The sequence below is a fragment of the Zonotrichia albicollis genome, chromosome 20 (genome assembly GCF_047830755.1).
Source record: "Zonotrichia albicollis isolate bZonAlb1 chromosome 20, bZonAlb1.hap1, whole genome shotgun sequence".
Taxonomy (NCBI): Eukaryota; Metazoa; Chordata; class Aves; order Passeriformes; family Passerellidae; genus Zonotrichia; species Zonotrichia albicollis.
The window spans coordinates 3,777,470-3,794,257 of NC_133838.1; the positions used below are offsets into that span (position 1 = coordinate 3,777,470).

Below are 16,788 nucleotides of genomic sequence, written 5' to 3' on the forward strand. Positions count from 1 at the left end.
CCCAAACCAGGATTTCCCATTGCCAACCCCTGGGAGTCTGTGAGGAAGATGCCCTGGGACACTGAAGCAGGTGAGGAGGAAGTCAGTGCCCCTTTCCCCTCTGTGCTGCTCCGTAGCCCAGCCCAGTATGGCCCTGGCTGCAGCTCAGCCCTGCGGGGAATCTCCTTGCCCTTGCCTGTGGCACAGACGCAAATCCCATCCTGTCCTTGTCCTTCCTTCCCCAGAGCAGGAGCTGAGCATGGAGAGCAGGGGGAACAAATGCCCGCAGCAGAACCTGGTGGAAGAAGCCATTTTGAGCGGCTCCATGGCGCAGGAAGCCAACGGGGAGGAAAAGCGCCGGAGATACCGCACGAGGAGGGGCTGCAAATGCAGCTGGCAGGGATCTGAGGAGGAAAGAGCCAGCCTGGGCTGGGAAGGCGGCCAGAGATCAAGCCAGAGCTCTGAGCTGGTGCTCCATGAACAGCTCCATGATGGGGAGAAGCCCCACACATGTGTGGAGTGTGGGAAGAGCTTCAGGTGGAACTATAAGCTCATCGAGCACCAGAGGACCCACACTGGGGAACGGCCGTTCGAGTGTGGGGAGTGTGGGATGAGCTTCAGCCGGAGCTCCCACCTGACCAGCCACCAGAGGACCCACACTGGGGAGAGGCCCTACGAGTGTAGGGAGTGTGGACAGAGCTTCAGGCAGAGCTCCAGCCTGATCAGCCACCAGAGAACCCACACTGGGGAACAGCCCCATGAGTGTGGGGAGTGTGGGAAGAGCTTCAGCGGGAGCTCTGACCTGATCAAGCACCAGAGGATCCACACTGGGGAACGACCCTACGAGTATGGGGAATGTGGGAAGAGCTTTAGGGACCATGACACCCTGATCAGGCACCAAAAGATCCACACTAGGGAGAGGCCTTACGAGTGTTCCGAGTGTGGGAATAGATTTCGGTTCAACTCCCATCTCCTCCTGCACAATCTGAGTCACGCAGAGGAGAGGGCCCTCTTCTGCCCTGAGTGTGGGAAGGGATTTAAGTACAACTGCCAACTCATCACCCACCGGCGCATCCACACAGGGGAGAGACCCTACAAGTGTAGAGAATGTGGGAAGAGCTTCTCACAGAGCTCTCATTTGACCCGACACCAATACAGCCACCGATAAGGGAAGCCCTGCTAGTGCCCTGAGTGCAGGAAGAGCTTCATGCTCTGCTCCAGCTCCATCCCCCACTGGAGGAGGCACTTGGGGCACAGCCCTGGTGACCCACTTTCCCTGTGATCCATGTTGGGAACACACCTGGCTTCTTATTCTTTTGGTTTGGCCTTAATTTTTCTTGTCTTTTCCATCTCTTTGCAGTACAAAAGTGAAGAGGGATCAATCTTTCACCTCAAAACCACTCAAATCATACTGAAAACAGGTCAATCTTAACACAAAAGGGCTCAATCCTACCTCAAATTGCTTGTTCCCACCTCAAAATCTCAATCCTATGCCAAACTCACTCCATTCCACAGGTACCAGGGTGAGATGGGGTTGGAAGGAGATGGGAGAAATGGGATCCCAATTTGGGAGCGATAGGATGGGATGGGAGCGTAGGAGCGATTGGACGGGGATTGTGTGGGGCAGGGTGTGTGGGATGTATTTGATAGCAAATAAAACTCTCAGACTTACTGCTTTCTCTCCCGTTCATGTTCAGTCCGTTGCAGTTCTGTTTGCAGAGCGCCGCCGCCCAGAGTGCCCCCTCACAGTTGCCGCCCTTGGCCTGAGCCTGCCCCTTTTCCCTCAGGGTTCCCGCCCTTTCCCTGCCCCCTTTCCCCTCATGGTTCCACCCTTTCCCTGTCCCCTTTCTCCTCACGGTTCCGCCCTTTCCCTGCCCCTTTTCCCCTCATGGTTCCACCCTTTCCCTGTCCCCTTTCCCCTCACGGTTCGACCTTCGGGAACAGGGGAGGAGGAGGAGGAAGAGGCTGAGCGGCAGCAGAAGCAGCTGGAGAAGGGGAGAGGGAACCCTGGAGTCGCCGCAGCCCTGGGAGCATCACCCCCCATCCTGCAGGTGCCCGGGGAAGGGGGAGCTCGGCCCAAACCTGCTGGGGGGTGCCTGGGTTTGGGATTTTTTTCAGGGGAAGTTTGGAGCTGGCAGGGCTCCAAAGCCGAGCCACAGATGGCCCTCGGGGGGACATCCGGGTTCCCCAGGAGGTGTTTTTGGAGGGTCCCAGGGCCAGCAGTGGCTGCTCCCAGTATGAGCCCAGTCCCTCCCAGTCATTCCCTATGATGATGCAATTTGATCCCAGCACAGTCCCAGTTCTTCCCAATTTCATCTAGTGTGTTCCCAGTTCTCCCAGTTGTCCCTAGCATAGTCCTAGGCACTCCCAGTATGATCCCAGTCTCTCCCACCAGGTCCCTAGTCCTTCCCACTTGCCCCCAGCGTGTTTCCAGTTTCCCCAGCACATTCCCAGTGGCTCCTAGTCCGGTCCCAGTCACCACCCATATGGGCTCAGACACTCCCAGTATATCCCAGTTGCCCTGAACATTCTCATAGTCATTGCCAGGCACTCCCAGTTACCTTAGGGTGGTTCACTTGCCCCCTGTTTTATCCCAGTTGCTCCCAGTTCCTCTAATTATGTCCCCTGTTGGCTCCCAGCATGGGCCTGGTAACTCCCAGTAACCCCCAGTCAGGGTCCAATCACACCCACTCTGATCCCAGTATGATTGTAGCCACTCCCAGTATGATCCCAGTCACTTGCAGTCTAATTCCAGTTGCTCTCAGACACTCCCAGTACGATTTCAGTGCCCCCAGTGTTATCCCAGTTGCTCCCTGTCAATGCCAGCATGACCCCAGTAGCCTCCAGTATGATCCTAGTGTCTCCCTGTCTCTCCTAGTTTATCCCAGTTGCTTCCAGCTTGTTCTCAGTCACTCCCACTTCTTCCCAGTTGCTTTCAGCATCATTCCAGTTGCTCCCAGTCAATCCCTCCATCATTCCAGTCCCTCTCAGAGTCATCCCAGTTGGTCCTAGCATGGGCCCAGCTGTTCCCAGTGTGCTTCCATCACTCCCCTATGGTTACAGACACTCCCAGTATGGTCCCAATTGAACTCAGTTGTCCCTGGTATAGTCCCAGTCACTCCCCATATGATCCCAGTCCCTCCCAGCATGGTCTCACTCACTGCCAGTTACCTGCAGTGTGGTCCCAGTTCTCCTCAGCATGGTCCTGGTTGTTCCTGTGTGGTTCCAGTCATCTCAGTATGGTTACATATTGAGAGTTTTTGCAGATTGAGGAGTTTTTGTTAGACAATGCCCATATTCAGCCAAAGCACAATCCAGCCTGCTTGTACTAATGGACAATGGACACATGCACAAACAATGAATAATGGACATATTCAGAAATTGGGTTGGTATATCCTTGAAAGAGATACAAGAAGAAGAGTCATCAGGACTCAGCAAGTTTGTCAGCAAGCTTGGGAAAGTAAGAAAAAAGTAAGTAATGGGTGGGTGTCGTGGGTTGACTAAATGATGCTTTTATCCCCAATTGTCTCATTCTGTTTATGCTGAATAATAAGTTGTACACCTTTAAGACTTGTTCCAGAGAGTGAAGGGGGAGAGAAGAAGAGGCAGGTTTTTTTCAGACACTGCACTCACTCCTCCACATTCCTGCTCTGGACTGTGTTGTCTGTGGATGGACAGACAGCGGGACAGAGCTCTCTTTTGCTTTTAGTTAGTTTAGCTAGCTGAGGCAAAGGAGACAAAGAAGTTCCCTGGACTGTGGGTTTTTTTCCCTTTTCTTTGGAGCTGTTCAAACCTGCTCTGGACTGAACACCAGAAGAGCACCAGCAGCTACATCTGTGGCCACTGGGCCAGGCCTGGCCTGCGACATTTCCAGCACCAGAGGGACTGATCAGAGACTTAGTGAGCTGAGCTGCAACCCAGGGAGGGGACTTTCTCAGTTTCTCAGTCATCTCTTTTGGAGCGGCAAGGGGTTTTATTGTTTAATAAACAGGTTTTTCCACCTTTCTCCAAGGAGGTATTTTCTCCAGGACCGGTTGGGGGAAGGGGCTGATTTAATCTGCTTTGCTACTGGAGCCCCTTTGGGATTCTCTTCCAAATTTGCTCTGAGCAAGGACAAATACATCTATTGGTGCCCAATGCATGGCTCAAGAAGGTGGAAAAAAGCTCTATTGATTGTATGTTGGTTGTGCTCACTCTCTAGTGAGTTAAAGCAGTCAGTAGCCATGTTGCTTGAATTCCTAATGTCTCTTGGGGTGGAGGCCTTCATGTGGTTCTGGTCTCTAGAGCTTTTTGAGGTTTCAATACCTTTCTGGTCACTAGGATTATTGTCCATAACCCGTAATTTTTATGGTAGTGCGGCACGGATTGGAATAGCTGTTGTGCTGGCCTTGGTGATAATGATTTATAGGGCATTTACAAAGATACTGGAGTCTGTTTATGATATTTATGGTTTATGGTTTCTTCGTCCTACCCTGCATCCCAGTTCCAGTAGTATGTTTTGGGAATTTATTAGTAATTGCACCCAGTTTGTTAGAGGAGGAGCAGGGAATGAGGCTTTCCAGCCTTTCCTTTCCTTCTTCTCCTTTGAATCTGTTATGCCACTTTTTGAGAATGTTCAGTTTCCCCTGAATGTTAAAGAGACCATCTTTCTGGTATTTAATCTGGTATTTAATCAAGCTTCCTCTATATGGTCTGCAGCTTCTCTAGAATGAGGGCTGAGATATCCAGAGGAGTTGGTGAGACCCTTGTCCCAGAAGCAGATGCAGGCGTGAAAAATCCTAAGTGGTGTGGAGAATGGGAAAATACAGGCTAAACCCTGAAGGAATATTCTGATCCTGTAGACTGGGATTTTCCACGGGAACAAATTCAGAACCCAGCTGAGGTGGGGAAATACCTAAAAACAAAGTGCCATGATCATTCTAAAGAGAAAAGGCTCATTGCAATAAGCTGGGCCCTGGCCTATGCTTATCCCACTCTGTTAGATACTGTTGGGTAGCAGACAGAGGCAGGGGGGCAGGGAGATAAATCAGCTATCCCAGTCAGGCTACAGCCAACAGCCCAGGTTCAAAGCCAGCAGCTAAACCAGATAGTGAGCCTAAGCCAGCAGCTAAACCAGACAATAAGCCTCAACCAATGGCTGTTGCTACCAGCACTAGAAGTGGGAAATGCATGGACAAGACCGATCGACCAGTGGATGATGATGATGATGATGATGCAGCAGGAGAAGGACCCTCAATGCCTCCTGACATAAAATCAGGAGTCAAACCAGCAGGCGCAAGATCAGAAGCCAATATTGAGTCCTTTTCTCTGAAGGACCTTTGTGGCCTACAGAAGGATTACACCTAATGACCTGATGAATCCATAATTAGTTGGCTGGTCCGTCTCTGGGATGCTGCAGGTGAGGCTACAATTCTGGATGGCACTGAAGCAAGGTATTTGGGATCCCTGTCACAGGATCCTGTCATCGACCAAGGAATGATGATGGGGACTACTCCACACAGTCTCTGGGCACGGGTCTTGGAAAATGTAGCACAAAGATACCTGTGCAGATGATCTCTATATGCAACAAACCCAGTGGAAGACCATAAAGCAAGGGATCCAACACCTGAGAGAAATGGCAGTGGCAAAGATTATCTTCTCAGATGATGTAACAACTAGGAACCCAGACTTGGTACCATGCACGTCTGTGATGTGGCGGAAACTTGTACGACTTGTGCCACATGAATATGCTTCTGCCTTAGCCATAATGAAGTGGGATGAGAGGGATGAGACTGTGCTGGATATGGCAATGAAGCTCTGAGCATATGTAGATGCTGTGCATGGCCCAACACATGCCAGAATTGCAGCAGTAGAAACATGTCTGCAGAAATTAGAGGACAAGATAGAGGAGAATCATAAGAAGTTCAGAGAGGAGATTAAAGAAGACCTTCTCCAAATCTCAGCAGTACAGATCAGAGGTTCTGGTAGCCAACACAGATGTTACCCCGATGGCAAGAGAAGGTACACCCCACGAGCTGAGCTGTGGTTCTACCTGCGTCATTGTGGAGAAAACATGAAGAAATGGGATAGAAAATCTACTGCTGCTCTGGCACAACGGGTGCATGAACTGAAGGAAGCCACCAGAAGGAAAGCAGCTCCAGTTGCCCATAGCCGAACTGCCAGGTATGATGATGATGATGACATGTCCGATCCCCTTGAAGGAACATCCAAGACATATGCCCAGGGAAAGAAAGATAAGAAGGCTTAGAGGGGCCCCGCCTCTAGCCAGGTAGAGGCCAGGGAAAACCGTGTTTTCTGGTCTGAGTGGATTCGTTGGCCTGGCACATCGGAACCACAAGAGTACAAAGCTTTGGTCGATACTGCTGTGCAATGCACATTAATCCCATCGAGACATGTGGAGACAGAGTCTGTTTCTATTGCTGGTGTGACAGGGGGATCCCAGGATTTCACTTTGGTGGAAGCTGATGTGAGCCTGACTGGGAATGAGTGGAAGAAGCATCCTATTGTGACTGGCCCAGAGGCCCCATGTATTTTGGGCATAGACTTCCTCCGAAGTGGGTATTTCAAAGACCCAAAACGACTCAAGTGGGCATTTGGGATAGCAGCTGTAGTGACAGAGGGCATGCAGCAACTGAACACCTTGCCTGGACTGTCTGAGAATCCATCTGCAGTAGGAGTCCTGACGGGAGAAGAGCAATAGGTGCCAATTGCCACTTCCATAGTGCATCGACGACAGTACAAGAACCACTCGAGATGCTGTGATGCCCATCCATAAGATGATCCAAGAGCTGGAGAGCCAAGGAGTTGTCAGCAAAACTCACTCACCCTTCAACAGCCCCACTTGGCCTGTGCACAGGTCTGACAGAGAATGGAGGTTGACTGTGGACTATTGTGGCTTGAATGAAGTGACTCCACCGCTGAGCGCTGCTGTGCTGGACATGCTGGAACTCCAGTACAAGCTGGAGTCCAAGGCAGCAAAGTGGTACTCCACTGCTGACATTGCTAATGCGTTTGTCTCCGTTCCTCTGGCAGCAGAATGCAGGCCTCAGTTTGCTTTCACCTGGAGGGGCGTGCAGTGCACCTGAAACCAACTGCCCCAGGGGTGGAAGCACAGCCCCACCATCTGCCATGGACTGATCCAGGCTGCACTGGAAAAGGGTGAGGCTCCAGAACACCTGCAGTATATGGATGACATCATTGTGTGGGGGAACACAGCAATGGAAGTATTTGAGAAAGGAGAGAGGATCATCAGGATTCTGCTAGAAGCCGGCTTTGCCATTAAGAAGAGAAAAGTCAAGGGATCTGCTCAAGAAATCCAGTTCCTGGGAGTGAAGTGCCAAGACAGACGGCATCAGATTCCCACTGAGGTCATCAACAAGACCACAGCTATGTCCCCACCAACTAGCAATAAGGAAACGCAAGCTTTCCTGGGTGCCATAGGTTTTTGGAGGATGCACATTCCCGAATACAGTCAGATCATGAGCCCTCTCTACCTGGTTACCTGCAAGAAGAATGAGTTCCACTGGGGCCCTGAACAACAACAAGCCTTTGCCCAGATCAAGCAGATCGCTCATGCAGTAGCCCTTGGCCCGGCCAGGACAGGACCAGAGGTAAAGAATATGCTCTACTCTGCAGCAGGGAACCATGGCTTGTCCTGGAGCCTTTGGCAGAAGATGCCTGGGGAGACTCGAGGCTGACCACTGGGATTTTGGAGTTGAAGCTACAGAGGGTCCAAAGCCAACTACACTTCCACAGAGAAGGAAATCTTGGCTGCCTATGAAGGAGTCCAGGCTGCCTCAGAGGTGATTGGCACGGAAGCACAACTCCTCCTGGCACCCCGACTACCGGTGCTGGGGTGCATGTTCAAAGGCAAGGTTCCTTCCACCCACCACGCCATTGATGCTACATGGAGTAAATGGATTGCTCTGATCACACAGCGTGCCCGTATAGGTGAACTGAATCACCCTGGGATTTTGGAGATAATTACAAACTGGCCAGAAGGTGAGAACTTTGGTCTGAATGATGAAGAGGAACAAGAACCAGTGACACGTGCGTAAAAGGCTCCTCCCTATAACCAACTGCCCCCAGAAGAAACACGCTACGCTCTTTTCACTGACGGTTCCTGTCACATCGTAGGGATGAACCAGAAGTGGAAAGCAGCCGTATGGAGCCCCACACAACAGGTTGGACAAGCTACTGAAGGAGAAGGTGGATCAAGTCAACTTGCAGAACTCAAAGCTGTTCAGCTGGCCCTGGACATTGCTGAGACACAGAAATGGCCAAAGCTCTATCTTTATACTGATTCATGGATGGTAGCCAATGCTCTTTGGGGCTGGCTGGAAAGGTGGAAAAAGGCTAACTGGCAGCTTGGGGGAAAACCGATCTGGGCTGCTGATGAGTGGAAAGACATTGCCTCTCAGTTAGAGAAGCTACCTGTGAAAGTCCACCATGTGGATGCTCATGTCCCCAAGAGTTGGCTAATGAGGAACACTGAAACAACGAGCAGGTAGATCAGGCAGCAAAAATGGAGGTGTCAAAGATAAGACTTAGACTGGCAACATAAGGGGGAGTTGTTCTTAGGTTGATGGGCCAATGATGCCTCAGCCATCAGGGCAGAGATGCCACCTAAAAGTGAGCATGAGACCGAGGGGTGGATTTAACCATGGACAGTATTTCTCAGGTCATCCATGACTGTGAGATGTGTGTGGCCATCAAGCAGGGCAAGTGAGTAAAGCCCCTGTGGTATGGTGGGCGGTGGTCCAAGTACAAGTATGGGGAAACCTGGCAGATTGACTACATCACACTGCCCCAGACACGCCAAGGCAAGCGCTACGTTCTGACCATGGTGGAAGCCACCACTGGATGGGTGGAGACCTACCCTGTGCCTCACGCCACTGCTCGGAACACCATCCTGGGCCTGGAAAAGCAAATCCTGTGGAGACATGGCACCCCTGAGAGAACTGAGTCAGACAATGAGACCCATTTCAAGAATGGCCTTATCAACACCTGGGCCAGGGAACATGGTATTAAATGGATATATCATATTCCTTATCATGCACCAGCTGCCGGAGAAAGTTGAATGATGCAATGGACTACTTAAAACAACCCTGAAGGCACTCGGCGGGGGGGACTTTTAGAAATTGGGAAATGAACCTAGCAAAAGCCACCTGGTTGGTCAACACCAGAGGGTCCATAAATAGAGCTGGTCCTGCCCAGTCTGAGCCCCTGCACACAGTGGGTGGAGATAAAGTCCCTGTTGTACACGTGAAAGGTATTTTAGGAAAAACTGTTTGGATTACTCCCACTTCAGGCAAAGACAAACCCATGCATGGAATTGTTTTTGCTCAAGGACCTGTTTGCACTTGGTGGGTAATGCAGAAAGATGGAGAAAGCCGTTGTGTGCCACAGGGAAACGTAGTCTTAAGTGAGAACTGTGTGTAAGGTTTCATTGTGATGCAGATGGAAATAGAATAAGGGGTGGATAATGTTCCAGATTGCAAGGCAAGATGTATTCTATTACCATCTGTATGGCAGCTGTCTTTTGTCAAGTGGGCAGTTTGCCTTATCTCTCTTTCTGAGCACTCACTCCCACTCCTCCCTCGAGAGGAGACATCTGCTGAGAACAGGCTATTGAATGTCACTGCATGACAACAGGCTATTGAATGTCACTGCGTGACTGATAAGAACTATAACATCCCACTGTGAGATGCTCTGCCCAGAGGGAGGAGCCAAGCATTGCTACCCAGATATAATCCAGAGGTTTTGAGACACCAGCACGGCTTTCTCCACTGGATTCCCCAGAGGAACAGCAGCTCTCTCTTCTTCTACTGGATCTTCAGAGGAAGAATACATCCTTCTCTACAGATCCCCCTTGCTCCAACAGAACCACACCTGACACTTCAGGAGGGCTGCAGCCACATTTCCAATTGGATTGCCACCAACTCCCCACAGGGTGTCAGCTTGGGTTCTGACTCTGTCAGTGTTGTTCTAGTGTAACGCATTGTTTATTTTATCCATTTTTTTTCCTTACCTATTAAAGAACTGTTATTTCCTGCTCCCATATTTTTGCCTGAGAGTCCCTTAATTTAAAATTTATAGCAATTGAGAGGGGTGGGGAGGGTTTACATTCTCCATTTCAGGGGTGGCTCCTGCCTTCCTTAGCAGACTCCTGTCTTTCCAAACCAAGACAAAAACCTTTGACTATACAGGATCTTTTGGATCCATTGTCCCTCAAACAGGTCAGTGTGTGACCCCGTAGTAATGCCAAGTTACAAAGAGCAGCACAAATGACACAAAGAATACATGGCCAAAGAGGAAGAGGAGAGGCCCAATGAGAAAAGGATGTGGTGAGACACTGGCACATCGAGTGAGCTGCACTCCCATAATCTCTAGGCTAGCAGGTCCTGGTCTCACATTCTTCTCTTAGTTTATTAAAATTTCATTTATTTATTTATTTATTTAATTTTTTTATCCTAAAAAATATATACAATTAAAAATATGTCATCAAATTTTAAAGATACAATCAAAATACTTTAATTCATAACTACATCTAAAGATCAGAACATATGTACAGCTGTAACTATGAAGCCTAACACATTAATCCTATTCTTCAAACACTCTCCATACAGGTGGCAGCTTCTTCCTGAGCTTGGAGGACAGAGAGCTCTTCTGGATGGGAGGCGAGGACTTTGTGGGTGAGGGAACATCTGAATTGTCCTGAGAAAACTTCTCGGTAAGACTGTAACCAGTCAGATCTGCAAAGTGGAGACACAAAGTTAAACAGAGGCCTCCATGCAAATGTAAAGCAGCCAAAGCTCCCTATTTAATGGGACACATTTCCTGGAAATGTCTAAACAGCTGCACAGGGAAACATGCTCCTGCTGGCAGACACTGAGGCAGGCCAGGGCACAACCCTGAGCCACTTGCCCAGAGCTGGCACAGGCACAGCCTGGCCTCTGGGCTGCCCTGGGACAGCAGGGAGCCCCGAGTCCTGTGCTCTCCAGGAATGGCTCAGCTGCACATGCACCCTCCTGCTCCTCTGCCTGCCCCACAGCTCAGCAGCCCCACAGCTCCAGGGGCACTGGCAGCAGCACAGCTCATTGCAGGGGCACATGCAGGGCACAGCTGTTCCCTGGCAATGTGCACAGCCTCTCTGGGCTGCCACAAGACCCTTCCTCCCAGCAGAGATTGGCCCAGCTCCCCCCTCACCTCTGTGTGAGGCTGAGCCCTGACTGCCCTTCACCTTGTCCTCCATCTGGAGCTGCTTCAGGTCCCCCATGCTATGACTAGGAAGGGCAATGGAGAGAGTGGGAGCAGATGCACACCCTTCCTTAGGATTTAGTCATTTTTGGAACAGCTCAAAAGGCAAATTCAGAGATGTCCGACTCAGCGCTTCCTCAGCTTCCTGGGGAACATCTTGCCTTCACCAGCCCAACAGTTTGGAGAGGTTTTGCTGTACATGTGGAGGCTTGCTGGCAGCACATTTCTTCAGCTGGGTGCCCATCACCTTGAAGAGGGCAGAGGCGAGCTTGGTTGCCACGGTGCGGACGTTGGCGCTCCGCACAGGCAGCGCCTTGTTCCCCAGGAAGGACCAGAGCACGGGCAGGGCGTCGCGCTGGATGACTTCAGGGCTCCTGGCATGAACCCCCTGCACAAGCACTGCCGGGACAGAGACACAGCTCCTTACCCACCAGCCTCACTGCAAACAAGGATCTACCTCTGCTTTTGCTTCTTGCAAGCCTCTCTGGCCAAGATCAGCAAAATAGCACCCACAGCCCCTTGGTCCAGAAAAGGGCAAAGCAGCTGAGCATCCTGGAAACAGAACCACCAACCCCGCAGGACTAATTGCTCCAACCACCACCTTGTCCCTGTGGCAGACTTCCTACCTTTACTAAATTATTTCACAATCTCTTTCTGTATGAACAATGAATGAAATGTCCAACTGCCTTTTATTTCCATTAAGAAGTTGTCTAAACCCACACTTGAAGATTTGGAAATGCACCATAGCAAGGAAATTGAGAGATTTCTAATAAAAGGGACGATTCAATTTTTCTAACTTTGATGTCAAGTGCCAAATGTCTAATCTGGCTCTTCCCTTTGCTCAGTGGCACACAGCAAAGGGCAGGATTAGAACACACCTCAAAACTCCAGCCCACCAGAGATGGCTGCTGCGTGACAGTTGGATGAGAAACATCAGTGACCAGCTGGTGTCTTTGGCAGAATGCTTTTGGGGCTTCCAACAAAGAGCTGTTTCAAACCTCAGGGTGTCTTAGGGAATTACCCAGACCCCATTGCTGTGGCATTTGAGCATCTCCACATTTTAATGCCACTTCCCCTCCCAATGGTAATGGCATTTTTTCTTATAATGTCCACTGAAATAGGGGCATAGAGAAAGAAAAATGCTACACAGGGGACTGAAATGTAACCAAAACACGAGTGTTTTCTCAAATTGTCTCTGGAATCTCTCTGCTCATTTTCTGAACTGAACTGTATCAAACACAGACAAAAAGTTACTACCAACAGGCTTCTTGCATGGCAGATTTGGCTGAGAGATCAAAATCTGAAATGCTCTGGAGACCGTTCTTATTTTCTGATCAGACAAAATGTTATCTAGCAGCCATTTACAATTCTGTGGTGAAAGAGACTTCATTTTCTCTATGCTGTTAATCCACCAGCAGTCATCAACATTGAAAGAGCTCCTGCAAGTACCCAAAACCAATTCTGCTAAGCAGGAAAGGGTTATGGTACCCATTTTAAAATGGGAATTCATTTGAGTTTAAATGCAATTAAAGACATCAGTGACTACTGAATGTGAGGAACAGCTGTCTGTTCCTATTAAATCTCAGAGAGAACATCTGCTTTTTCTAAAGTAGTCCTAATTTATGGATAATTCCTTTATTTGAAAAAGAGATCAAAAGAACTGTTAAACTAAATTCCCTATTGCTGGAGATCTACTTTATTCAAATGCTCTTTAAAGGGCCTTTGACAGTCCCAATCTCTGAACATGCCCTTTTGAGATTCCTAATGAAGACACAAAGTGTATTAAACCTTGCATTGAAAGATGTTGGCATAATTACAGTGGATTTAGCCCGAGTTAAAGCAAGGCTATCAATCATCTTCTCTACTATATATGGAGATTATCCTTTTTCCATTCCTTTGCTATTGCTGCCATAGCAAGCTCCTCTGAGGAATCAATTATCAGCTGCATTTGTAGCATTTTGGACAGCGCTGACACAGGCAGACACAGTTTGCACACCCTGAAAGGCTCAGTCCAAGGCCACTGTGACAGCATAGGCAGGGAGCCTCAGCACTCTGCTTCTGTCCTGAGCCCCAGAGGCTGCCTTGCACTAAACCCGTGCCTCTGATACCTCTGTTGAGTTTTGGCCTAAGCTGTGACCCCCAGGCTCTGCACAGTTCAGCCTCAAAACTTTCCAAGAGAAAAACAAGAATTCTGTGAGGACAAAACAAACCAATGCCCTGAAACAGAATTGGCCACCATTTCCCCTCAAAGATCACAGATGTCCCTTGAGCTTCTGAGAAAGGAGCCAGCTGGGGCATTTTTAGCCCTCCCTTTGCTGGAGGTGGTTCTGAGATGCCCCAGTGAGAGCTCAGCCCCAGGCCCAGCGCTGCCCCCATCTCAGATGCTGCCCAGCTCTGCAGCAGCCAGGGAAAACCTGCCAAACCCACCTGCCTTGGCCATGGGGCAGCAGGGACAAGCTCAGCACCTCCTGGTTTGGAGAAGCTGCTCTGCTGTCTGCTCACAGGCATTCCCTGTAAATACTCCCTGGGAAGAGCTCTTGGCTCAGAAGGGGAGGCCATACCTGTGATACACCCGGTAACATCCAGCAGAGCTTGGCCACTCAGGTGATTCCACTGGTAGCTGAACTCTTTGAGCAGTGACACTTTATCTACAAGGGAAACACATGTTTCTGCTCACTTTTCTCAGGTCACAGGAGAAAGGACAGTGGGGAGGGAAAGGGCAGGGCCAACCCCATTTTATAAAATCAAGTACATTTGTGCGCATATTTGAATCCTTTTCTTCTTTCCTTCCAGCCTGCTTGGCAGGGTTTTAAATTCCAAAAGAAAAGCTCTCCTTTCACATTTGTAAATCCAAACTTGTCTGCTGTAGCAGGAGCTGTGTTAAAACATTACACATCAGGGACCTCAGGAGTTCAGTCACATGGAAGCAGTGAAAAGGTTCTGCATTCCAGAGCAAAAAGGAAGAGCCCCATACTTGGGACACAGAAAGACGCTGAGTCAGGCAGTTCCTGAGTTCACAGAGCAGCTGGGGAGGAGAAAGTGGAAACTCCTCTTGAAGACCTGCCTCTTCAACACTCATTTTTTCAGGCATATTCCCCCAGTGCAGCATTCTCAGAGCTGACATAAATCTGTGTGGCAAAGGAATTTAGAGCAGCCCTTGCCTATGTAGTTAATTGCTGTGGCCATTTTGCCCCATGCAAAACAACATGTGGAACAAGGCATCATTGACAGCTGGGTTTACACCTGTTTGTTCTAAAGAAATGAACTTGGTGAATCATAAGTTCCACTTTGAAAATAGAAGACAAAGAGAAAAGTGAAAAATAGGCAGCTAATGCCTCTAATGTAGAGCCTTGCAGGTGGGCTGCCCTGCAGAAGCTCTGATGGGTGACTGTCCCTTCATGCCAACAGCAAAGCTGTTCATTTGGGAAGTCAGACGGGGCCCAAGCAAACTCCAAACCCCCTTTGCCTCTGAAGTGTAGCAGAGCTGTAGTCCAGGACTTGCTCTTCAGACAAGCAGCACAGAGCCAAGGGCTCGTGGGACTGTTGGGAAATGCTGATCCCATTCCAGCCTGTTGGGGATGGTGCATAAGGGCTGCACCTGCACAGCCCCTGGTGGGTGTCAGCTGGAGCGTTCCACAGACAAGAGCAGCTGTCAAGGCACTCAGCGCTCTCTTGTGCAGGAGAGACAGAGACAAAGTTGAGGAGAGTCCCTGCCAGGGCTCAGCCTTACCCAAATGAGCAATGGATTCTTCCAGTGCTTTCACAGCTGCCCCACGAACCCTGGGATCCTTTGAGTTCAGGTTCTTTGTTATTCCTTCCACCAAAACAACGATCACCGGGCTCAAGGCATCTTTCAGGGCTCCTGTGATTTCAGCCAGCACGTCCAGCGCCCTCTGCTTCACTTTCTTGTGGCTGTCAGATATTCTCAAGACAAAATAATCAAAAATCTGTGAAGAGAACAAGCAATGTGAAAGCTGGATTCAAATGTCCTTGTTTGAAGAGTGGATGTAGCAGTCAGCAATGTCAAAGATGAAAGTGATCCTTTCTGTCAGGTCAGCCCTCGCTTGCACAATTTCACTGTTTTCCTGTGGGCCACTCACTGCAATGGTGGCACAACCTCATGCTGGTTGAAAGATTTTCTTCTGTTTTCTGGAGGTTTGGCTGGGGACAGAATAGTTCCTATGGTATTTCTCTCCATCTATAAATCATTAAATCAATTCCATTTACTAATGCTAAAGACAACCTTTGCTTTCAATGCAAGCAGATGTTTACAATGCCCAGTTTTCCATACAGTTGCCTCAAGTGCTGAGGGCAGTTATGATTTTGCCAAAATTATAGCTGGAGGAGATCTAAGTTTTCTTTTGTTTGACTCAGAGCCAGTGTCTGGAGAAGTGCAGGGCTCTGATCAACTCTTCCAGGATCCAGAGCATTTCTCTAAGTAACAGGTGGACTTCTGAAATGAAATGTGCTGTTCAGCTCTCATTAGAGCAGGTTCAGTCCCTTGACAGCCACATTATCAGGCACCTTTCCCTGGAAAACGGGAAAAAGCAGCTACTGGAAGGAAAAGGCAGAGATGAGTCCTTAGTTCTTTTCCTCCTTTTCCAAAGAGAAAAAAAGACCCCCAAAAAGGGTGAGCACTGTCTTTACTAAGAGGAATAGGAACAAGGATGGAAATGAGTAGCCAGAGCTGTGCCTGTGTAAGACAAGATGGAGTATATAGAATTGTTGTTTTTGAAAAAACAACTGGGTCTAAACCAACCCAGCCTGATACTTCTCTTCCCTATGCAAATCCATTTTTGGTCTAGAGAACAATTGCCATGCTTTCAGGAGCTGGATTCCCTTCACTTAACCCAACTGGCAGTAGGAGAGAGCAGCAGTTACACCAGCAGAAAATTCTGCCATCATCTGATGAACAGTAGCAATAGGCACCTGCCAGACAAATACAGCTGGACTGAAATAACTTGTCCTGAAGCCTGGACCTGAATTAAATTTGTCTGGGTAAGAAGGACCAGCGTGTCCCAAACAGCCAGGACAGAGTGCCAAGACACACTGAATTAACTTTACTGCTACAGGCTTAGGAAAGGAGCTAAAGGAAAGGAGCAGTGAAGATACCCTACATACCTGGGTAATGTTAGTGGAGATGAGCTGGGGGCTGGTTTTGCACAGGTCTCGGAGGAGTTCCACTCCTTCCATCCTTGTCTGAAACCCCTTGGCTTCCAGGAGATGGTAAAGCTTCTGGAGCAGCTCCGTTTCATCCACAGCTGGAGGTGACGTGACCTGGGCTTTTGCATGGTGTAGGAGGTGTACATCAGAGGGAGATTTCACCCTGGAAAATAAAACCAAATGAGGACCTGGTGGTGATAATTATCGTAGCATGGCATCCCCATAGTGGAAATAATTAGCATTGACTCCATGATTCCAGTAGGCTGATCAATCACTTTATTATACTATACTATACTATACTATACTATACTATACTATACTATACTATACTATACTATACTATACTGAAACTCATCGCCCTTACAGACAGTCTGATACAGACAGACC

The 16,788-nt window shown here is 49.1% G+C and overlaps 1 protein-coding gene across 1 annotated transcript in view; it reads left to right on the forward strand.

Moving 5' to 3' along the window:
* The first annotated feature begins 541 nt into the window (after window positions 1-541).
* The window catches only part of LOC141731341 (uncharacterized), a 412,011-nt gene continuing 395,764 nt past the window's right edge, over window positions 542-16,788 (forward strand). Inside the window, 1 exon segment of the mRNA XM_074555961.1 lies at window positions 542-1,152. Coding sequence (XP_074412062.1) covers window positions 590-1,152 — 563 coding nt within the window. The 5' untranslated portion in view covers window positions 542-589.